General features: G+C 31.9%; 1 protein-coding gene across 1 annotated transcript; it reads left to right on the top strand.

Moving 5' to 3' along the window:
• The first annotated feature begins 6 nt into the window (after positions 1–6).
• Positions 7–22198, top strand: LOC111710247 (uncharacterized). The gene is made up of 23 exons (XM_023484311.1): positions 7–55; positions 862–944; positions 3326–3395; positions 3773–3836; positions 3894–3959; positions 4280–4401; positions 5320–5443; positions 6023–6060; positions 7727–7843; positions 8416–8516; positions 10355–10444; positions 10526–10633; positions 11318–11398; positions 11760–11861; positions 16219–16259; positions 16714–16839; positions 17274–17365; positions 17758–17846; positions 18501–18605; positions 18677–18784; positions 19017–19121; positions 20354–20405; positions 22161–22198. Exons 1-23 carry the CDS (start codon positions 49–51, stop codon positions 22196–22198), a joined length of 1929 nt encoding a protein of 642 aa, XP_023340079.1. The 5' UTR covers positions 7–48.
• Positions 22199–25409: the final 3211 nt, after the last annotated feature.

The following is a 25409-nucleotide window of genomic DNA, read 5'->3' as shown; positions in this document are numbered from 1 at the left end:
TATTTCAACATTTCCTCTCCCCAAATTCTGTACCCTGGATATAGAGATATGTACTGTAAGCCAATATTTCATCAAAATATTATTTTTTTTGCATGAAAATTGTCACCTTTTTATTTTTAATTAGATAAATTCTGCGCAAAATTCTGAGCACCCTCAATTTGTTTAAATATAAAGTATACAAATGTTCTTGGTTTTTTAGGTTCTTTCTAAAGCATGTTTTCATTTATTTGCATGGATTCATAAGTTTGTTTAATATGGATAAATTTTGTCAAGGTTTTCGATTTTCTCAAAAGGATTTTTATCCTTTTTAGTTGATCAAACAGTTAATACAATTAGATCTGTCGATTTTACCATCTGATAATATGTATTGTTTTAGTTATGACTATCTTGACAAATTTTGTAAATTTTGTTAATTTGTACAATTGTGATTAGATTGACTAAGTTTCGTTCTCTTTAGTTTTCCAAGTTATGATTTGTCTGGTGAACCATTGAGATTTGAGGTAAAATTTTTTTCAAATTTTGCGTTTTTTGAACTTTCTGATTTATTACATATTTATATGGTTTATTGCACCTCATTTTGAATACTTAAAAAATGTTTTTTTATCACAGAAGTATTATTTTTTAGTTTTTTAGCTACTTTTAAGGGGGGGTAAATAAATAAATCTTCCCCCCTTTCCTCAAATATTACTTAGAAGATTACCTACCTCTAATTGCACGCTTGTTAAAGTAGTATAGAGTGAATTTTTAATTTTTATTTAAGTTAAAATTTGTTAAAAATTTAAAGTAAACAATTTTTTAATTTTTTAAAACATTGAATTTACTATTTTTATCATGTCGCTAATTTTTGATATTGTATTATAGGCGAGAAGTTATGTACTAGGAGTAGTAGAACCTCCCCTGCATCGTGTACTAGTTGTACTGAACCAAACTACTGTACAGTCAAGGTAAGATGAAATAGAATTATGCAAGGAACTGTACACCTTTTTCCTGAATATTAGAAACTTTTTGTGAAATTGTCGATTGACGAGGATGCTAAATAATGGTTTAAGTAATAATTCGCATGGAAAAGCTCATTGAAATCTGTGAAGAAGTGTGAATAGCTATTTATTTTAAAAACGTAGGCAAATTTAAAGAGACCTTGAACAAAACTTTTTAACTGTAAATAACGATTTAAATCGTAGATACAGAATAGAATAGAGATGGGTTTTACTTCTTTATAAATTAAATTATCCATTTTTATATGATGAACTAAACAGTATAATTCAATTCAAGTAGCGAAAAGATCGGCGAAATTTACTTTCGAGCAAGTTTTCAGGATGAACTTTTAACAAAAAGTATTGTAAATTTTAGCTCTCTTGTTAAAACATTATTTTGATTAAAAAAATAGGGGTTTGATGCATGTTTAAAGCAGTCCTAAGCATCTGGATTTTTTGGAGTCACAACATTTTGGCTTCCTGGATTTCAATCCGCTTAAATTTGCGGACCCACGGATCTGGAATCCGTAATCCGTAATCCGTAATCCGTAATCCGTAATCCGTAATCCGTAATCTGTAATCCGTAATCCGTATCCAAGAGGCCAAATATCAACAAAAATTGTAAAAAAATATTTGCTCTTAAATTCAAAATCAAAACGTTGTAAAAGGAGAGATTATTAAAAAATGCTTTATTTCTGAGTGTGGAATGGTTCTTGAAATGTCTTCTTTTGTTTAAAAATCAGTGGTATATAGACGATAACCGTTGGTAAAGTGGATGACAATTATTCTTAATATTCTAGTGGACTGAGCAGTATAAGTACTATTATAATATTCTAGCGGACTGAGCAGTATAAGTACTATTATAATATTCTAGTGGACTGGGCAGTAAAAGTACTGTTCTTAATATTCTAGTGGACTGGGCAGTAAAAGTACTATTATAATATTCTAGTGGACTGGGCAGTATAAGTACTATTATAATATTCTAGTGGACTGGGCAGTATAAGTACTATTGTAATATTCTAGTGGACTGGGCAGTAAAAGTACTATCGTAATATTCTAGTGGACTGGGCAGTAAAAGTACTATTATAATATTCTAGTCGACTGGGCAGTATAAGTACTATTCTTAATATTCTAGTAGACTGGGCAGTAAAAGTACTATTATAATATTCTAGTGGACTGGGCAGTATAAGTACTGTTCTTAATATTTTAGTCGACTGGGCAGTAAAAGTACTATTATAATATTCTAGTCGACTGGGCAGTAAAAGTACTATTGTATATTCTAGCGGACTGGGCAGTATAAGTACTATTATAATATTCTAGCGGACTGGGCAGTAAAAGTACTATTATAATATTCTAGCGGACTGGGCAGTATAAGTACTATTCTTAATATTCTAGTGGACTGGGCAGTAAAAGTACTATTATAATATTCTAGTGGACTGGGCAGTATCAGTACTATTCTTAATATTCTAGTGGACTGGGCAGTAAAAGTACTATTATAATATTCTAGTGGACTGGGCAGTATAAGTACTATTATAATATTCTAGTCGACTGGGCAGTATAAGTACTATTATAATATTCTAGTGGACTGAGCAGTATAAGTACTATTATAATATTCTAGTGGACTGAGCAGTATAAGTACCATTATAATATTCTAGTCGACTGGGCAGTAAAAGTACTATTATAATATTCTAGTGGACTGAGCAGTATAAGTACCATTATAATATTCTAGTCGACTGGGCAGTAAAAGTACTATTATAATATTCTAGTAGACTGGGCAGTATAAGTACTATTATAATATTCTAGTGGACTGTGCAGTTAAAGTACTATCGTAATATTCTAGTGGACTGGACAGCAAAAGTACTAATATTATATTCTAGTGGACTGGGCAGTATAAGTACTATTATAATATTCTAGCGGACTGAGCAGTATAAGTACTATTATAATATTCTAGTGGACTGGGCAGTATAAGTACTATTATAATATTCTAGTGGACTGGGCAGTATAAGTACTGTTCTTAATATTTTAGTCGACTGGGCAGTAAAAGTACTATTATAATATTCTAGTCGACTGGGCAGTAAAAGTACTATTGTATATTCTAGCGGACTGGGCAGTATAAGTACTATTCTTAATATTCTAGTGGACTGGGCAGTAAAAGTACTATTATAATATTCTAGTGGACTGGGCAGTAAAAGTACTATTCTTAATATTCTAGTGGACTGGGCAGTATAAGTACTATTATAATATTCTAGTGGACTGGGCAGTATAAGTACTATTATAATATTCTAGTGGACTGGGCAGTACAAAAATGATGTGGATTGTTTGAAGCAAGATAATTGTACTGAATATTCTAGTGGACTGGGCAGTACAAAAATGATGTGGATTGTTTGAAGCAAGATAATTGTACTGCAGGATATCAATTAGGTACAACAATTATGATGTTTACTATGCATAACAAAAAAAGTAAGTTTTTGAAACTTGAGTTTTTTTAACTTCTTAATGAATTTAAAAAATGGGTTCATTTATAATAAATGAATTTGAAAAATTCAGAAAAATATGATTAATGATTGTATTATGCAGTCGCATGAACAAAACTTGAAAATAATTTTTACTAATTTTTAGTTAACATTTTCTATCATATTAAGTAAACGTGAAGGGGGGGGGGTGAATGGGATTAACCATACTTTTAATTCTAGATTTTAAACTTGTCAACGAGCGCTTAAGCCAGGGAGTAAGGAATAGAAGGGAGATACAACTGACGCGTTAGTAAGCAACACTTTGATTTAACAATTATATTTAAGGATTATTGGATGAGAGTTGGAAGGATTTAAACTGGGAGGATTTCGCTTCAGCTGCCTCACTAAGGTTAATTTCATATCTTGGAAAACTTTAATTAAATTTTTTTGACATATTTTCGTTTAGACTGTACTTAGCTTCCCTGGTGGACTATTCCAATGAGCGTGAAACTTATGGTGCTGCTCATATACGGTATGTATTCAACTCCCTTAGCTACAGAGTTAAAGCTGATTTATTACCCCAGTCTGAGGAAAATTATCAATCTTTTTCATCCCTGAGTTTTAACTTTTCCTCCCAGAGAACAGTGAAGATATAATTACTTATACTTGTTTCTTGCTAATAAGAAAAAAATTGGAGAAACTTACAGAAACTTATTCAAAAAGTCAGAAAAATGAAAATATTTTGAACTTTTTTGATCAGATTGCCATATTTGCATGGAGGGTCACTTGAAATTACACTTACAGTCTTTTTACGTATTTTGTGTTTTATAAAAACCTTGATCAAATGTTTAGGTGTAAAGGAGGTGTTGTTAATGGTGGAAAGGTTCAAGTTGTTGCTCTGCCTCCCCGTAGAATAGATAGAACTGGATACAAGCTGTACAAGGATAGGGTCAGCTTTAATATTATTATTCTAGGTAGGACAATTCTTATTTATTTCCACTGGACTCCACCATGCATTGCATTCAGAAACTTATTTATTTCCACTAGACTCCACCATGCATTGCATCCAGAAACTTATTTATTTCCACTATACTCCACCATCCATTGCATTCAGAAACTTATTTATTTCCACTTTACTCCACCATGCATTGCATCCAGAAACTTATTTATTTCCACTAGACTCCACCATGCATTGCATTTAGATGCTTATTTGTTTCCACTAGACTCCACCATGCATTGCATCCAGAAACTTATTTATTTCCACTAGACTCCACCATGCATTGCATCTAGATACTTATTTGTTTCCCCTAGACTCCACCATGCATTGCATCCAGATACTTATTTATTTTTACTAGACTCCACCATGCATTGCATCCAGATACTTATTTATTTCCACTACACTCCACCATGCATTGCATTCAGAAACTTATTGACAAAAAAAGAATAATTTGTTAAAAATGAAAAGATCGAGAAAAAAATGAATTTTTGATGATTCTGAAAAATATTAATGTCAAGTCAATTTTCGCATTTTATTTTACATTTTTTTATTTCGACTAATGATAAACAATTTTTTTGATATATACATGCATACAATACATTAGTCAGGAGTCAGGACCTATCTAGCCGATAAGGCTGTTTTAAATGAAGGCCCTACACGAAAAATTACAAAAAAATTTAAGCAAAGAAAATTAGGATAGGAGGAGAAGGAAAAAGGAAAAAAGAATGGCGTTCTATTGATTTTAGTGAGTAATTTACATGTCACAGAAAAGGGGAGAAGATTGGAAGAGTATTCACCAAAACAGCTCTGCAAAACTAAGAATAGAAAAGATACATCTTTCCAAATCACAAGGAAGAGCAGATGATAACATGATTAACCCCTGGCATACTTGTAGATGATCTGAGTCGGGATGAGTTCTACTCTGTGTATCCCCAAACAGTTGGGAAGCTTGAGAAGATCAATAGAGATCATACAACTCAGACAGAAGTTCTTGACTTCTCTATGCTTCAGAACCTAGGGTAAGTTTTTTTATCAGCTTTTAAGTCGTAGACTCATGTTTCCTGAAATGCAATCTTTCCTCTTTTTGGACATCTAGAAACCATATATACCATAAACCATTATGGGAAGTTGGAAAGCCGCCCCCCCCCCCAATTAAAATGTACCAAGGGCAGTTTTGGGGGATTAGAACAAATCTTTTCAACATACATTTGCTTTCTTGACCCTGTAACCTCAAATTGAACTGTAATGGATGAAATGAATGCTGAAAGGGACTGTAAGCGTAATTTCAAGTGACCTTACATTCAAAGATGGCAATATCCGATTTACAACGATACCTTTGAAACCTTCATGAGGTCTAAAATGTGGAAGATATTGTAATTTGTCTAGGTTTAGAAGTGTTTAATTTGGATTATTTCTATTTGTTTCCCTGCAGTAGAAATACGCAAGTCACATTTTTAGCGAGAGCACAATCGGAAATAATCATTTTTAAAATTGGAAACATTGATATCTAATTAATACTTGATTAGAAAATATACAAAGATTTTAAATGTACCAGATAAAAGAATTCCAGATTTGCTATTTAAAAAATTATGATTTAGGTCGGAAAATAATGAAAATCTCAGAGCTTTATTCACAGGTAACCAAGAAATAAAAAGTTAAACAATTCTGATAATGATAATATGAAAATGATGATAAGAATGCCCTTATTGGATTGGTTGCTTGTTTTTCTCTCCTTGGTTTATAACTTGTCTGAATTATATTTTATTTTATTCGGGTTTCAGAACGTTTTGTGCCCTCTAACCTGTTAACATTTTTCTTTTTTCATTACTGTACAAGAACAGTTTTGTGGCACAGCAGATTTTGAAATAATTTGCAATCAATATTAGTCGAAATAGGAATTGCAGCATTAGAAATATTTCATATGTTACACATAACAATACATTTGGTTGCAATTAATTTGATTGCAACTGAGAATATTCCATCCAAGTTTGATTGCAAATGAAAGTGATTCTTCTCATTAGAGTTTTGATTGCAACTGAATGGTTGATTGCTATCGAAATTTGATTGCAAATGAAATTTGATTGCAACTAAGTTTTAATTGCAACTAAGCTTTGATTGCAGTTGATATAATTGCAAAATTTTGATTGCATTTGAGTCTTGATTGCAATTGATTTGATTGCAACTAAGTCTGATTGCAGCTAATTTTAATTCTCGCAGTTTTTTCTGCTTTCATCGGCGGATTATAAAAATAAACAGAAAATTTTCGTATAAATTTGACACCGTTTTATATCAATTTCTCGAGACAGGAACATCAGATACATGTCTTATATGTATCGTTTAACGCCTAAGGTTCTCAGGTTTCATCATATACCCTCTTTAATATATACATATAAGACATGTATCTGATGTTCCTGTCTCGAGAAATTGATATAAAACGGTGTCAAATTTATACGAAAATTCATATAAATTTACAATTTTGTATAAAAGTTGTAGTATGAAACAGATCATATTCAACAATATATACGCAACCAATCTGAAAACGACGAGATCCCACAGGAGCCTAAGAATCTCAGGTTTGCTCCTATTATATTTTTTTGCAATTTTTATAGATATAATTGAAAATATTATTACATATAGTCCGAATTACGTCACCAGAACCTCAGCTAATGGCAGTGCAGTATACTGGTCACGAGATTTCCATCTGTATCACATGACAATGATCCTGAACTGTCATTGGCTGAAGTTCTGGTGACGTTATACAGACTATGTGTAATTACATTATCAATTATATTATAAAAAATGCAAAATAGAAATCAAAAAATAAAATAGGAGCAAACATGAGAATTTCAGGCTCCTGTGGGATATCGTCGTTTTCAGATTGGTTGCATATTTGTTGAATATGATCTGTTAATGCTACAACTTTTATACAAAATTGCATAAATATGTAATTTCGTATAAATTTGACACAGTTGTATATCAATTTCTCGAGACAGGAACGTCAGATAGATTCTTATATGTATCGTTCAATATTTCATTTTTCCTTAAAAGTCCCTTTCAGAGACACTTGGAGGTCTTATTTGAATTTTAAATATTTTGCAGCATTATTTGTAAGCTTTCTGAATTACACATATAATTCTTGAAACTAAATTCCTTTAATCTTCGTATCTCCGATAATTTTCAAAACACAAAAATGGCAGACCACATTTTGAAAATGCCGGATTTTGGATTAAATGCCGCAAATTATTTCAATGACCTTTAAGTGGTCTGTCATGTTTGGTGGGACACCCTGTATGTTATGTAAGGTTATGTTGCTCCGCCGAATGATGATGGTGAGAGGCTGGATGAGGAGGACAGAGTTGAGGAGGAAAGCAAACCTGGAAAGGATCAAGAACTCATCTTTGGGTACTTCTCTTCTAAAGGTATAGTTTTTACCCCTTTTAATTTATTTTGTACCCCTTTATATTTAGTCTTTCCCCTTTTAATTTAGTTTGTACTTCTTTAATTTAGTTTGTACTTATTTTAATTTACTTTGTACTTCTTTAATTTTTTTTGTACCTCTTTAATTTAGTTTGTACTTAATTTAATTTACTTTGTACTTCTTTAATTTTTTTTTGTACCTCTTTAATTTAGTTTGCACTTAATTTAATTTACTTTGTACCCCTTTATATTTAGTCTTTCCCCTTTTAACTTAGTTTGTACTTCTTTAATTTGTTTTGTACCTCTTTAGTTTAGTTTGTACTTATTTTAATTTACTTTGTACTTCTTTAATTTGTTTTGTACCTCTTTCAATTTAGTTTGTACCTCATTTTTTTGTACATGTTTTAGTTTAGTTTGTACTTCTTCTTATTTATTTTGTACTAGTCTTTATTTTTGTATTTCATTTTATGTGTTCCAGACTTTTCTTGTTAAAGGGGTTATCTATTGATGTGTCAACTGAGGTCACGGTCCTCTAATGTTTTTTTTTTGCATAATCCAGTGTTTCCAATTTAAGGTTACAAAACAGCTGTTTATGATTCTGGATGCTGGTATAAGACGAGCAAACTCGCTTCTCTTTTAAACATCAAGCAAAATGAAACCAGAGACATATTTGAGGTACTTAACTTAAGTTTATTTTATTCTAGATTTATATCTTGCAAGTGTAAACACAAACTTCTAATAATTAGTTATTGAGAAATTTTTCTTTTCAGCTTTAGAAACGTCTCTGTTGTGCTATTCAGAGAAATTTAATATCATGAGAAACAAATTATTTTGATTTTTGTCAAATAAACAATTAAAATTTACTGAACTTTGAATATATTAATTATCATTGGACTGTAAGCATAATTTCAAGTGACCCTCCATGACCAAAGAGAGTATTGCCTGATTTACAACAAGACCCTTTAAACTCTTGCGTCCCTTGAGATAGACGAATATTTTACATTAATTCGACAGAAAATATATATTTTCTTCTAATTTAAAAAAGGAAAATAAATATTTATGACACTTAAAACAGCTTGCATACTTAGTGTTTGCAGATTAATGAGAATAAGTTGTGAATGGGGCGTTGTCATCTATGCATGGAGGGTCACTTTACGCATCCAGTCCCTTTAATGATTGATTCATTGATCAGGAAAGGTTACAGCTGGCTGGTGAACAATCAGTTAGAACTAGAAGAGTTGATAAATTGATTGGTTAAAGTTGGTTTGTATTCAATCAGTTAGTGGGAACTATTAGATCATTATTGATTGATTAATTGATCAGGAAAGGTGGAAGTTGGTTGGTATCCAGTCAGTGGGTACTAGAAGATCATTAATGAGTGATTAATTGATTAGGAAAGGTTGAAGTAGGTTGGTATCCAGTCTGTGGGAACTAGTAGATCATTAAATAAGATTAATTGATTAGGAAAGGTTGAAATTGGTTGGTTTCCAGTCAGTGTACTCCAGTACATCATTAATTAATATTAATTTATCAGGAAAGGTTGAAATTGGTTGGTATCCAGTCAGTGGGTACTAGTAGATCATTATTGTTTGATAAATTGATTAGAAAAGGTTGAAATTGGTTGGTATTCTGTCAGTGGGTACTAGTAGATCATTTTTGTTTGATAAATTGATTAGGAAAGGTTGAAATTGGTTGGTATCCAGTCAGTGGGTACTAGTAGATCATTATTGTTTGATAAATTGATTAGAAAAGGTTGAAATGGGTTGGTATTCTGTCAGTGGGTACTAGTAGATCATTATTGTTTGATAAATTGATTAGGAAAGGTGGAAGTTGGTTGGTATCCTGTCATTGGGTACTAGAAGATCATTAATAAGTGATTAATTGAAATTGGTTGGTATCCAGTCAGTGGACTCTAGTATATCATTAATTAGAATTAATTGATCAGGAAAGGTTGAAATTGGTTTGTATCAAGTCTTTGGTAACTAGTATATCATTAAATAAGATTAATTGATCAGGAAAGGTTGAAGTTGGTTGGTATCCTGTCAGTAGGAACTAGTAGATCATTAATGATTGATTAATTGATCAGGAAAGGTTGAAGTTGGTTGGTATCCAGTCAGTGGGAACTAGTAGATCATTAATGATTGAAATTGATCAGAAAAGGTTGAAATTGGTTGGTATCCTGTCAGTGGGTACTAATAGATCATTAATGAGTGATTAATTGATCAGGAGAAGGTTGAAGTTAGTTGGTATCCAGTCAGTGGGTACTAGTAGATCATTAATGATTAATTAATTTTTCAGGAAAAGGTTGAAATTGGTTGGTATCCTGTCAGTGGACTCTAGTAGATCATTACTGTTTGATAAATAGATCAGGAGAAGGTTGAAGTTGGTTGGTATCCTGTCAGTGGGTACTAGTAGATCATTAATGATTGATTAATTGATCAGGAAAGGTGGAAGTTGGTTTGTATCAAGTCTGTGGGAACTGGTAGATCATTAATGATTGATTAATTGATTAGGAAAGGTTGAAGTTGGTTGGTATCCAGTCTGTGGGAACTAGTAGATCAACCTGTATCCATCCTTCTTCATGCTGTACTCAACTAAATTCGGTAATAACCTTCCTCCTTCTCAAATCAAATCAAATTTTTTAAGTTTTTCAATTGCCATTAAGTAATTAAAATATTTTTTAGGTGAAATTAAATTTTCACAGTTTGACAATGCATCTTAAAAGTTTTGAGCAGCACCGTGTTCCTTACTTATCAGTTTTATTCCTAAACAACAAGGAATTAGAGAACAAGGTAATTCATGTTTTCAACAGCCTCAGACGAATACTTTTTGAGTTATGTAAAAAAAAACTACAGAGGGGGGTCAAATTGACCCCCCCACCCCAGCAGGAATAGGGTTAAATAATTAATGTTACCCTGTTATGTTTTACATATATTCCTGTTTCCAGTATGTTTTGCCTTTTGTTTTTTTCTTTTCATTTGTAGTCTTAGTATAGTCCCATGAAACTGTGGACTAGGAAGACGACATTAAAGCAGTTTTGTCTTTTTGTGTTTTAATGCTAACAGTTTTGACAGTAGCTTGAAAATAAATTAATCAAGTGAATTTGGTCTATTTATAGAAGACATTGCACAACTGCTGCGATAATCATTAATTGAGTCTAACAGTCATGTGTCCCTATCCCACAGTTTTATAGATGTATAACCTATATTTGAAATATTTATTATTTGAATATTTTTTGGTAGAAAGTTGTTTTTATAAAGGGTCTGATAACATAATTACAAGTGACTCTACATTTATAGATTGGAATGTCTGATTCACAACTATTATTTGTTTGTTCAAGAATGCACGAAATATCAATCATTTTTGGGGCTGGATTATGGATTATGATACCACACTGATCTACACTAATTTTCTCTTAAATTGTTGATAAGGGAATACCATTTTGACATTTTAATAAATAAATAATTCTTATTCAGGAGCTGGACAAAGTCCTTCTGGAGCATGTCGAGGAGTCAAAAAAGTTTAAGAATACATTCACCATTATTACTTCAGCCAAGGTAGATCCCACTCCCCCACTCCACTCTTTTTCAAGAAACAATTTTCAATTTGATTTACATAAATGGACCCTTCTAGGAGTAACTTTAGCCACACCCATCACCCATCATATATGTTAAACAAAATTATCTTTTAAAAAACTGTATGTGAATGCCCTCGAAAGTGACTCAAGGATTTCTTCAGCATACATCAAACAAGATAATAATAAAGATTTATTGACAAATAAATAAAAATGAAAACGACAAGTCTGATGTCTTTATTTTTTAACAAAAGCGGCAAGTGATAGGTCACTTATGACAAAAAATGAAGTTTCCCCTAACTCTGTGGACTGATTTACAATGTTTATATTATTTTACTGTTTAGAGTGAAGGTGAATACAGCAGCATGCCACTGTTTATGATTGTTCCTGGTCGAGCCAAGGATGTTTTAATAGACATAGAATGGCAAGGACTAGTAGGAAATCAGGTAGAACTAGTTTCTCTTATTTAACCTTAGGTCAATACTTTAGTGTCAGATAACTCTTTTCTTCTTAGTTTAAATTTGTTATCCACTGTGAGTTTCTCCAATTTAAAGCTGCCACAGACTGTGACAGCTTTAAATTTGAGGATAAGTGCCAAACCCCTCAATTTTAGTTATTCCTTTGGGTTATACCACAGTTGTATGTCCAAGAGGAATTCATGGAATTGACCTTTTGTCAATTTCAAACTAGTAACTGTATTTATGCACCATGTTAACCAGTAAAAGAAACATGAAAGTTGATAATTACCCATAAATCATCTTTAAAATTTGGTTGTCCATATTTTGGGAATTTCTTTTATTCTTATACATAAAAATTAGGTTCTACATAATCAAGAAGTTCTATCAAAATCTGGGTCCATGGGACCAAATTTATAAAATGCAATAAGGAGGGGCAAACTAATTTGCAACTGTGTAATACATTACAGATTAGAAGCAAGTTTTGAAAGAAACGTTTAAAAACATATTTTTGAATAAAAACTATCAACCAAGCTATGAAAGATTTAAAATTAATTTCTTGTGCTTTGAGTAAAAACAAACTTGGATGATAACAGCAAATAGTGACTTAACATTAAAGGGTTGAAACCCTGTTTCTACACAAGAGAAGATCAATGAAATATTGTTGAGATTTGTGCAAGTTCAGTTGAAAACTTCTTTGCCATGTGTTCTCTACCACAAAAAGCATTTAACATGTTGAATAGGTAATACAATGTCACAATTACTGAAAGCTGAAAGGATTTCCTTTTCTGATTGCGTTCGAAAAGAAATTCTGTATGAAATCATATAGTCCTAGTGCAGACATGCCTATCCAAAGTCCTAAAGCACTTCCCACTTCTACTATGAAATCAAATTCATCATAGCTGCGACCACTCATAGATACCTAAATTTTGAAGAAGTAATTACATTTAAAGGATTGAATTAAAATAAAAGTGAAGTTGATAAAAAAAATAAGGTTTTAGCTAATTTTTTAAAGAACTTTAAGGTCCTCTTTTCATTGAAGTAATGAACAAATTGGATGAAAGGCAATTTTAAATTGATAAGTGTTAAATTGAACAGAAATATTGGGCATGGTTCTAATTATATCAAATCATATCATATCATGCTTTGAGTTCCAACAAACGGAATTGTTGGGTTAAGACACTTTTAAGGAGGATCATTACCTTTATGCTGCGCTTAAAAGTCAGCTCAATTGTACTATTGAAATTTATGCCCTTTGTGTTGATGAGAAAGGTTGATCTAATTATAGTTTGGTGGCAGGGAGGTTTGCAATTTCTTGTGACATGATCCAAAGTCCAATCAGCTTGTCTTGTTAACTCATATACAAAATCATATGTTTCATTACTATATGACTTCCTGAAAGTAAGGATGATTGATATCATTAAATCTAATTTTTTTTTCACTCAAACTTGTCAATATGAAAAAGAAGAAGAAAGAATTATACTTATTTAGGTTACTATTTGTTTTGACTAATTGTTGAAACTAATTTCCCTTCCTCACAGTCCCCTCACACTGGTTGACTGGTGACATCCATGGTGGTAAACAGTTTATTTCAGGAATGAGCATTTCCACCAGCTCTGAGTGTTTGCAGTGCTCATAGCTCAAGAACTCTTCAGTTTCCCCATAGTCAGTGCACTCTTCACCAGGTTTCTTCTTGTAAAGATGTGTTTCATGGACATCAATAACAAATGTTAAGAAATCATTGTATTTTCCAGGTTTGGCCACCAGATTTTGTTTATCTCCAATCATTGAAGACTCTGATATCCTATAATAAAGTGTTCTCAAAGGATCTGTTACAAAAACACTTATGTTTCCGCTGTTACTAATGAGGATTGCTTTGGTCATGTCATAATTTTTTAGCTCCTTACAGTGTCCATGTGGAAGGATAAATCGGTCTTCTAAGAATGCGTTTTTTGACTCAATGCCATAATCTGACAATGATCTGTTGAAAAGGATTTCTTTAGATTGTTGAAATGTTAGGCTGTTAATTCCTCCCCAGTTTAGATTTCCATTAGTTCCATTAAGCATGCCAAGAAGAAAATGAAACCTATATTGGTAGCCCATTTTGTGTGACTGAGCCCAATCATATTGTTCTTTTGGACAAATCATGATGGTGAAGGGGGTCACTTCTTCAATATCCTTGTAGGAAACCATTAAAACTAGAATTTAATGCATAACACTAGATGTTGTAAAGGTCAGAGAAAATTCCTGAGGATATTTTTAACCATTAATTAAAAGCTTGTAGTACAGAGTCTAAAACTAAAGAACAAAAATTTACGACTTAAATGTTAATTTTTAGCTTAAATGCCACTTCTGGCTTAATTTAAACCGGAATTTTAACCCTGGGTTTAAAGATTTAATTCACCGAAATGGATGAGTCTTGAAATCCTGCATTTTCCCAATTTGTCTATCAATCAATCATCATTTAGCTGGGAAAGCAGCATTTAACTTTACGATATATTTAAAGTGAAAACCTTGATTTAACAAATTTCACATTTTAGATTAATTAATATTTGCACATAAACCCAAAAACGGTTGTAACTGGAAATATGTTTTGTTTTTGGTTACATAAATAATTTAAAATTAAAAGACAGTTGATCTGATGAGCAATGGTTAGTGGTTATGTAATTATCTCTCGCGTGGATCCTTTTCTCTGATTGGTTCAGTTTTTTCCTGGGAAATTCAAATTTTCCTTCAGGGTTAAATTGAGAGTTTAATATTTAAGTAGCAACTCATTATTTTAGAGAACTTTTAAGCTATAACTTAAATTTTGCGCATTCTTTAGCTTTAGACTCAGTTGTATGTAATGTGTATTCACTGTGTATCCTGAGCAAGTGATCTTAGGGATCGAGTGACCTTAGTGTGAGTCATCAATGGGTGTCCTCAGTGAGTGACTTCAGTGTTAATCCTCAGTGAGTGATCGCAAGATGCATCATCAGTGAGTGACCTCATTTTGCAGCCTCAGTAAGAGACTGCAGTGTATGTCCTCAGTGAGTGACCCCAATGTACATCCTTAGTGAGAGATCGCAATGTGCTTCCTCAGTGAGTGACCTCATTTTGCAGTCTCAGTGAGTGACTGCAATGTGCATCCTCAGTGAATGATCCCAATATGCCTCATCAGTGAGTGACCTTATTGTGAAGTCTCAGGGAGTGATCGCAATGCATGTCCTCAGTGAGTGACTCCAATGTGCTTCATCACTGAGTGATCGCAATGTGTGTCCTTACTGGATGTTCTTATTAGGACTTATTTCCTTAGTTCTTAAAAAGTGTGTTGTTTCTGTTTGCAACAGAATTTAAATAAACGTTGCCAGCTAGTTGAAAGGGCATGTTAACTTCCCTGTTTCTATTTATTTGTAATTTGGGAGATATTTTGGCTCTGTAAACTTCTAAAAACTCTATCATGTTATGGTCCTGTAGGATCTGAGAAGTATTTAACAATTGCAGTGGTCATCTGATAGACCAGCAAAATCAGAGTACATATCTGAAAACAGGTTCTAAATATGTTTGCAGAGTTCATGGTATACTGACTCAGGGTTTCTTTACTACTACCTACTAACTAACGTAATATTACATAATGTTAGAATGGGTTCATTTTTACTTAAATTGAATAGGAGGGGGAATAAAATTGTACTTTTTGTCAGGTATAACAAAGGCTTCAAAACATGTTTTTGAAGGGTTGTGTCAATTCTTTTTTTAAATAAGTTATTGCATTTTTATATGTAAATTGAATTGAGTAGGGGTCTGTCAGGTTCTGTCAATTATAAAAATAATAGTATTGTAACTAACTGTCTCAAATCATTGTTAAAGTGAAGTAAATATTTACTGAAATTCTGTGAGATAATAAAGCTCTCCGTTCATTAATATTAGTGATAGTTCTGTGTTCTAGGGGGGGTTAGGCCCCCCCTTTACAGGTCTAGGGGGAGGCGCTGCCCCTCTTGATCCCCCCCCCTGTATACGCCCTTGTGTGGAATCATGGGAATATGGTCCTAGGTTTAGCAATTTAAACAATAAATTAGCTGATGAGTAAGCAATAGTTACTGGAGGGAAATTTCTTGAAAATTCTGTGATGCATTTGCGAAAATGTTTATTTAAAGTGAATTTTGTAAAATTTCTTTGTTCTCAATATTGTTACTTTATAGAAATTATAGAACATAAAAACATTTTAAAGGTATAAAATGGACCCTGGTATTTTATTTCATAACACTGTACTCTTAGTTCAACTCCCCTATCTAGCCAGTCTCTTCAATGATTGAATATGTATAAGCTTGTTAACGCTGTGCCAAGAAATTTTGAATGTATTATATTTTAGGATAGATTAATTTCTCATCTAGATGTCTACCATACATTCAGGTATTTTTTTTAGGTTTAAAATGATTGCTTATTTTTCTGCGATAACTTGCTATAAAATTTTTAATGATCTCTCATTTTCCCTCAGGTGAGATAAGTGTTTTTGAAGCATACTTTTTTTTAACAGGTTTTGGTTGATAATTTGCCACTTTGATCTGAATCCATGGATCCACATATTTTTGCGGATCCAAATTTGGATCCAGGAAGCCAAAATGTTTTGAATCCAAGAGATCTGGATCCGGATTCGGATCCTAAGCACTGAATGGGTTAATTTAATGAGGACCTAAAGAATGCCTATACTAATTAAAAAATGACAAAAATACTGAAAGTAATATCTGGAAAAATAATGATGATAATGATAATAATAATGTTTTGTACTAACTATATGGATGTTAATCTCAAACCCTTGATGATGATTTGATAAAAATGATGATAATATTAATAGTAATAATACTAGATGGATGATAAAAACTAAACCCTCTGAAATGGTTGGAATGAAAGACCTAGATGTGGATTTACTGGAGTTTAATAAGAAGTATATGAGCAGCAGAGAGGGTCTAATAGCAGATATTTCAAGACAGAGGAAATTAAGGCTTCTTTAACATCTTAATCCTAGAATTTTTTAAATAAATGGAAATTTTTGTTTTCTACTTTTTGGTTCAAAATAAAAAATATTCCCATATGCCACCCACTATTAGAAAGGGTCTCTATGATACTAGGCTCATTGTTAAATAACTGACTCGCAAGAAAAGGCTTATTTTTTACATTATTCCGGATTCAAAGCTGTTTAAAAGTTTTACACAATTTTATAAATTCAAAATTAGAACCAGAAAACTGAGGAGTAAAAAGACGACATTAAAGCAACAATTAAGTGTATTTGATGTTGTAACTTGAGTGTAAAAGTCGTCTTCCTATTCCAGAGTTTTAGGTCTGTCCTGCATGTCTCCCATTCCAAATCTTGTATTAAAAAGTTTAAAATTGATAAACTACCTTGTCCTGAAAGCCTGGATTGTACAGGCAGTGTAAAGATCTGCCTAGGTCAGGGTTTGGGTGCCTATGCCGACCAGAGGCTCAACTCTTAACCATAAATCCTACAATTCAGTTGCTAGGTAGATATGGTTATAAATTCATCAGCTTGTAACTATATTCATTCTTTCCAGCATCTATTCAAAGTGAATCACTTTGGCATCCATTAGCCAGTGGAAGTTTATTGGGAGTCCTAAACTCCAGTTGCTAAATAATTTCATCCATTCATCCATTACTCCATTTATCCATTCATCCATTATTCCATCTGAGTAAATCCCAAATAAAGATAAAGAAACCACAAAAAGGAGTCCCAAAACCCAATTGCTGCATCCTTTGTTTGATCATTAGTTCATTCTTTTTTCACCTTTTTCATTCTCTCATTTTTGTATTCATCCTTTTCCTCTCATTCTATGTCAATTCTAGGATATACTTATATTCTTATCTTTATATTTTTAATAGTATTTGATAATTTTAGGAGTGTTTGGATGTGAGAATATAGAAGATGGTAGATTGTGTGGATGTAACACTCTAGCGGTGGTTTCTGCAACAAAAGAACAATATCCGGTATTATGATTATGATAATGATTATGATTATGATTATGATTATGATTATGATTATGATTATGATTATGATTACGATTACGATTACGATTACGATTACGATTAAGATTAAGATTAAGATTAAGATTAAGATTAAGATTAAGATTAAGATTAAGATTAAGATTAAGATTAAGATTAAGATTATGATTATGATTATGATTATGATTATGATTATGATTATGATTATGATTATGATTAAGATTAAGATTAAGATTAAGATTAAGATTAAGATTAAGATTAAGATTAAGATTAAGATTAAGATTAAGATTAAGATTGTGATTGTGATTGTGATTGGGATTGGGATTGTGATTGTGATTGTGATTGTGATTGTGATTGTGATTGTGATTGTGATTGTGATTGTGATTGTGATTGTGATTGTGATTGTGATTGTGATTGTGATTGTGATTGTGATTGTGATTGTGATTGTGATTGTGATTGTGATTGTGATTGTGATTGTGATTGTGATTGTGATTGTGATTGTGATTGTGATTGTGATTGTGATTGTGATTGTGATTGTGATTGTGATTGTGATTGTGATTGTGATTGTGATTGTGATNCCCCGGGGGGTGTAATCTGCATTTACTAGGATTTTTCTTTAATCAAGAATTTATTTTCTAGGGAGATGATATGCATATAAACCTGGCAACAATTGAGCTGGAAAACGGGCTAGGTACACGCTCTGCAGTACAAATTAATGTAAACAAACAAACAATGAAAATTAAGGTTGGTGGAATTTCTTAACATCTTTAATTTATTAGTTGGTACTTGTTTTAATTTTTAAAAAAATATTTTAGATTTCCAGTATAGCGAGTAATCTTGATTGCGGGGGTGATTTGTCAAAAGATGACGACATTTTAGATCATATTGATGAGAAAATGGTCGAACCGGGGATCAAGAAATCGGTAAAAATTTACAATTCTTTTTGATTTTGATATCCTTAAAATTTCTAATCTTATGATAAATTTGCTCATGAGAGATATATTTATATTTAACTAAAAACTTGATAATTGACAGATCAGATAAAGGGGGGGGGGGCTGTTAGATATTGTTTATTTTTAAATGAGTTATTGTGGTTTATGAAACTTTTGTTTACCGTTATTTTAAGTTTTAGTTTTGTTTTAATTTACTTTTAAGATTGAGAGTTTGTACACAGAAAACGAAGTTGAATGTTTCTTCCTAGTTGAATCTAGTACAGCTGGGTTATCTGTTGTACAACTAGTTAATTCATGTACAGCTGAGGTAGGTATCTTTATAAAGTTGAATCTAGTACGGTTGGCTTATATGTTGTACATTTAGTTAATTTATGTACAGCTAAGGTAGGTATCTTTATATAATTTTATCTATGTACAGATGGTTTATCTGTTGTACAGCTAGTTAATTCATGTACAGCTAAGGTAGGTATATTTATATGTTTGAATCTAGTGCAGATGGTTTATCTGTTGTACAGTTAGTTATTTCATGTACGGCTGAGGTAGGTTTATTTATAGATTTGAATCTAGTAGACTAGTAAAGCTTGTTCATCTGTTGTACAGTTAGTTAATTCATGTACAGCTGAGGTAGGTATCTTTATGTATTTGAATCTAGTACAGCTGGTTTATCTGTTTTACAGTTAGTTAATTTATGTACAGCTGAGGTAGGTATATTTATATAGTTGAATCTTGTACAGCTGGTTTATATGTTATACATTTAGTTAATTCATGTACTGCTGAGGTAGGTATATTTATATAGTTGAATCTAGTACAGCTGGTTTATATGTTGTACAGTTAGTTAATTCATGTACTGCTGAGGTAGGTATATTTATATATTTGAATCTAGTAAAGCTTGTTCATCTGTTGTACAGTTAGTTAATTCATGTGCAGCTGAGGTAGGTATCATCTTTATCTATTTGAATCTAGTAAAGCTGGTTTATCTGTTGAACAGTTAGTTAATTCATGTACAGCTGAGGTATGTATCTTTATATAATTGAATCTAGTACAGCTGGTTTATATTTTGTATAATGATCATCTTCCAGCATTAATATTTGGGATTTTCTTTAATATGTACTTTTTAAAAGTTTAAACTTTATATTAGATGTTATATAATTGACGTGCCATTTTTGTTTATTTATTTATTTTGATAGTGTCAACATTTGATTTCATATTCTTTCTTTCAAGGGCATAAAATTATCTAAAACCCTACTGGTTGAAGGGGGCTCGTAAAGTATTTTTTGTCAAAAAACATTTTTTTTTTCTCGCGGGTTCTCGAAAAAGAAAAGTTTTTGGCTCAAATACTTTATTCCTCGCCTCCCTTCAACCCATAGGGTTATAAATAGTTATTAAGCATTAAGTATCCAAGATTTAAACGGGCCTTTCCAGTTCTCATAACCCTTCTTTAAACTATAGACTTTCTTTAGAATAGTCTTGTTTGTAAAGTACACATTATGTTGAGATTGATTTTGAGAATTTGATTTTTTACTTAATTCATATTTTCAGATTCGAGTAAAGCTAGAGTTTAGAGTTGAAAATGTATTTTATATGCGCACAGGTACAAATTAATAATTAGTCACTGTTCCTTGTATTTAATGTAATTTCAGTAATTTCTCAGTTTGGGCATTTTTAATTCGGTATGAAGTTGAATTAGCCACGCCTGGTTCAACTTCTTCTTTTTCATTAATAAATTTCTGACCTTTAGTCACATATGTTTGGTGATTTTCCATTGGAATTTTCTCACTGGAAAATCAAGTTTCGAATTGGGCCCCCCCCCCCCTAATCCACAGCTACCCAACATTACTTGAAGGTGCAGCATTCAGGGGCGAATTCAACAATTTGTTCAGGGTTGGGCTCAGCCATTGTTGGAGCTTAATAAAACTCTGGAAATTATAGATTTTACTGATCCAGAGAAGGCTGAGCCGCCAATACGCCTCTGGCAACATCGTATTTTGTTGTTCTTTAATTTTCCCGGCATAGCACGTGTTTGTGACGTCTAAATGAAATAATATTAATCTATCTGGACTAAAAGAAAGTTAGATTAAAAAATATAACTTATGTTTTTTTTTAATTTCAGACTTAATAGCTAACTTTTAACATAAGATATTTAAGAGTTCTTAATTATGGACAGAATGTGTTTAGTACAATTGGCGATCTAAACTAAACCATATTTACAATTAACATTTTATTTTTCTACAAGGGAGGGAACACCCGGACGCCATGAGCCTCCGCTATACAGACACGAGCCTCACAAATTTGCCAGGCAGACCGCTGTACGGTAAACAAGCCTCCGCTATACAGAAAAGTTTCAATAAAACTCGTGGTTTTTACGTGTAGTAAAGAATTTTTTGTATTTTTTTTTTCGAAATAGTGGCATAAAAAGTTTATCAAAGATCAGACGTTTTAATCAATTATTATAAATAGTGACTAACTATGCCTAGTTAATTGGTTTTTTACACAAATATGATAACATTTAGTGAAAAAATTATATTTGATATTTGATAATCTTTGATTTAAATGATACTTGTATTGAAATTTTTATCAGATTAAGATATTAAAAATTTCACTTTGGCAAATAATTTGAATCTAAAAAAATCAAAAAAAAAGGTATTGCCTAAAACAAAGATTTAAACAAAATAAACTACGTTCAATTTAGTAATGAATTTTCAAATAGCCTTCTTACTGCATAAGAAATGTTTTATTGTAAAACATAAATCTTATAAATGACTTTATGAGTCAATATAAGTTACAAATCATGATAATCAATAAGCAACATTAATCTTGTAAAAAATTCTTATTCCACTATGTTGAAAAATGGAAAAAATTTCTATATTACATGTAAAAACCAAGAGTTATAAGGAATCTGTACTGTATAGCAGAGGCTCGTTTACTGCATAGCGGAGGCTCTTACTGCATGGTGGAGGCTCGGTCTGCCTAGCAAATCTGGGAGGCTCGTGTCTGCATAGCGGAGGCTCATGGNCCCCTCCTCTTGAGAGTATACTCTTCTACAAGCAAATTAAGCAGATTCAATCTTTTCCCCCGGCCTTACCGTGATGCAGTGATTTGCATTCCGTTGGTTCGCTTTTGGATCTTTTGTTTTGCCTATATATTTATTTAGGGTCGGAATTCGGCCTAGTGTAAGAGAACCAATTGTTTTTAAAATAGTTTATAAACAAAAGCTTTTCCAGATTTTGAACCTTGCAGAAAATGAAAGCAAAAAACTAACCAAAACAAATCCAGAAACTATACAAAAACGGACATCGAACATGTTATAGTGATAGTTTTTGGATTATTTTTAATTTTTTGTTGTAAGATACAAATGTTGCCAAGTTTAATGAAAGCCAACCTTAACTCTTGACAGTTTTAAATCTTGTGAGTTTTATTAAAAGTTTCAAAAATGGATCCAAAACGATTAATAACCCTACCCTCATAGGAGTATACTCTATTCCATCTATTATACCTGACCTCCCCCCCCCCCCCATTATGAGGATTTTACACTTGCTAAAAATATGTAACAACTTATTATTCCTGTATTTTAGAACATATGTTCTTCCAATTATCTCTTTATTTCCGTATATCTTAGAGTTAATTATATAAGAAGAAAAAAACTATTTTTGAATTAACTTAAATTGATGCATAGCTTTTTGCCAAATGCCTAGATCATGAGCTTATAGCAATGGAAAGAAAAAAAAATTTAGTTTGATAAGCAAAAGAAGATGAAACCCATGCGTTTCTTAGAATTTGTCTTGAAACTTGAATATAAGACAAAAACCACCGTTTTTAATAGAAATTGTTAGTGCTCAAGTATGCAGTGTAAATGTAATTCTTCACGCAGTAATATTTATTAATTCAGACTTTACCTTGGTTATCAAAAGAAACTCTTGTAATTGTTGAACACTTAATATTTATAAATATTCACATTCAATTCGAATTTTTGAAAACCGCGTTAAAAGACGACCTCATGAAAATGAAATGTCTTATTGGGCACACTGTGTATATGTTTGCTTTCTGTGGATTCCCATTTGCCCATTTCCAAATTGCACAAATAACTCATGGAACATTTAAGCAAAAATGGTGGAGAAATGCGCGTAAAAATAATTGACAACATGTCTCTTTCATAAAAGAGGACTTTATCTGTTAAAATAAAATCTGACCATTCCGCCATGATAAGTACTTAACATTAACTTTATTTTGTTCGTAACATTGATTTACCAAAAGCATTTAAAATATTGAACATTCTGTTTAAAATTATGAACAGAATATTAGGGATATCTTCCAAATCTTTTTTTCATAATTCATTCGTGAACACGGTTGGGTACAGATTGTCCCACGAAATATGACTAGCAAGACGACCTGAAGGTCGTCTTTAATCATTAAAATATTTTGCAGCATTTTATTCGAAACCTTATAAAAGAAGTCTTATTCTAGAGTTAATAAACAGCTTCGAAATGTGTTGCGCTTACAATGTTACTACTTACCAGAGATGTGAAGAATTTTGTTCAGATATCGACAATTTTTGTCCTATGTAGTAAATTGAAATCTGAAAGAAATTTTTCACAATTTTGAGATTGTTTCTTCAAAAATCATAGATGTAAAGTGTAAACTGTAAAGGTTGGTTGAAAAACGAATGCCTCAAATAACTTCAAAAAAATCTAAGACGTTCCTCAAGTCGTCTTTCTACTGTCAAGTTTCGTCGGACCGTCTGTACGATTGCAAGTATTTTTTTTTTTCTTATCTATAATACTTTAATTCTCTTTATATGTCGTCTTCTTAACAAATTCCTTACTTCTGCTGTAAATTTCATATAAACGGCAATATTAAATAATTCTGAATAACTTTTATTTTTCTACAGTGATCGGCGTTTATATCAATACAACGAAAACGACTTTTCTATTTCATCTTGGTTTTTTTTCAAGCTATTTTCACATTACAAGAATGCAAAGAGAATCTATTAATTGACAGTTAACTACTTGTGTCCTTGATTTTGTATATTCATGCCGTTTGAAAGCTTAGTATAAATCAAATATTTAAAACAAAAGTCGTCTTCATTGCAATGACAAACGAATACAACGACATTTAAATCGAAAGTCGTTTTCATTGCAATGAAATATACGATGACGACTTTCAAGATTAAAATCTGATTTTAGAACTATTATACTGTATTATGTAATTGTAATTATATGTTTGTATTATGTTAAATATTTGTAAAGTTTCCAAACAGCTTGACAGTAGTCGTAGTAGTGTTTTTATTAAAAATGTAGAAATAAAATTGATAATAATCTTTTTATGATAAGAAATTACAGAGAAATATTTTACGTTTTTGGTTTTCAAAATTAGACAACTTGACTCGTGATATATTTTATAATCTGCAACTCTCGTAATCTCGAGCTGGGAATATATTCTAGTATTGTAAATATCGAGATCAAGTATTTATCTTGATCTTAAGTTAATCTACAGATTAAATTAATCAATATTTGATATCCGGTTAAGAGTTTTTTTTCTGCGGAAAGCGAAAAGCCAATCAGAAGTCAAGTAATTTTGCGTTCAACCAATGAGAGAACAGAGAAATATCAGATATCTAAATTCAAGAGATCCAGGTTTCTAAAATGTGGTCTGCCATTTTTTATTTTTGTGGTTTTAGTATTACCGGAGATATTAAGAATTTCGCTCAGATTCAATTTTCATTTAATGAAACCAAAAATTTTCGAAATCTGAACGAATTTCTTCATTTCACTGGTTAAATTGAAATCACAAAGAAGGCAGACTACATTTTTGAAATGCCAAATTTTTAAAATGAAATATTCACTTAGTTATTAATTGTGTTTACTATTTGTATTAACTCTTTATAAAGTTTAAAAAAGGGATAAAGAAATGTTGTTCAATATGCACTCTGCGCTACTACCGGAGATATGATGAATTTGTTAAGATTTCATCAATTTTGGAATTATTTAATAAGTTGAAATCTGATTGAAATTCTTAATATATCTAGTGACAGCACAATAAATGCAGAATGCAGACCACATTTTGGAAATACCGAGATTAGGACTGGGTAATTGGGAAATTTCTCAGTCAACTAAACATTTGAGAAATTTCTTACACTTCAAAAATAAAACCACCCTCAGATTCTCCAAGGAATTTGGGAAATTTCCCAGATCCCCATGAATTTGGAAAATTTCCCATATTTCCAGGTATTTTAGGAATTTTCCAGATTCCCTGGTATTTGGGGAATTCCCCAGATTTCCAGGTATTTGGGGAATTTCCCAGAATCCTAGGTATTTAAGGAATTCCCCAGATTTGCCAAATTCCTATTGGAATTTGAAGGTACATGGAACAGATTCAGTGGCGGATATAAGGGGGGTTATTGGGGTTATTTACCCCCCCCTAGAATCCTGGGGGTAAATACCCCCCCTAGAATCCTGGGGGTAAATACCCCCCCTAGAATCCTAGGGGCAATTACCCCCCCCCTTAGAATCTTGGAGGTAATTACCCCTGAACATATATGCAGGCCCTGAATAGCAGGGGTTACTCCACTTGCTGCCTCTACAAGTTACAGTAGCTTTGA

The sequence above is a fragment of the Eurytemora carolleeae genome, unplaced genomic scaffold (assembly GCF_000591075.1).
Source record: "Eurytemora carolleeae unplaced genomic scaffold, Eaff_2.0 scaffold1027, whole genome shotgun sequence".
Taxonomy (NCBI): Eukaryota; Metazoa; Arthropoda; class Copepoda; order Calanoida; family Temoridae; genus Eurytemora; species Eurytemora carolleeae.
This window is presented reverse-complemented; position numbering and strand designations above follow the sequence as displayed.

Coding starts and splice junctions, on each gene's coding strand:
- LOC111710247 (XM_023484311.1), top strand. Junction 7,844..8,415: donor TGGGTACTTCTCTTCTAAAG/GTATAGTTTTTA, acceptor TTCCAATTTAAG/GTTACAAAACAGCTGTTTAT. Junction 11,399..11,759: donor CCATTATTACTTCAGCCAAG/GTAGATCCCACT, acceptor TTTACTGTTTAG/AGTGAAGGTGAATACAGCAG.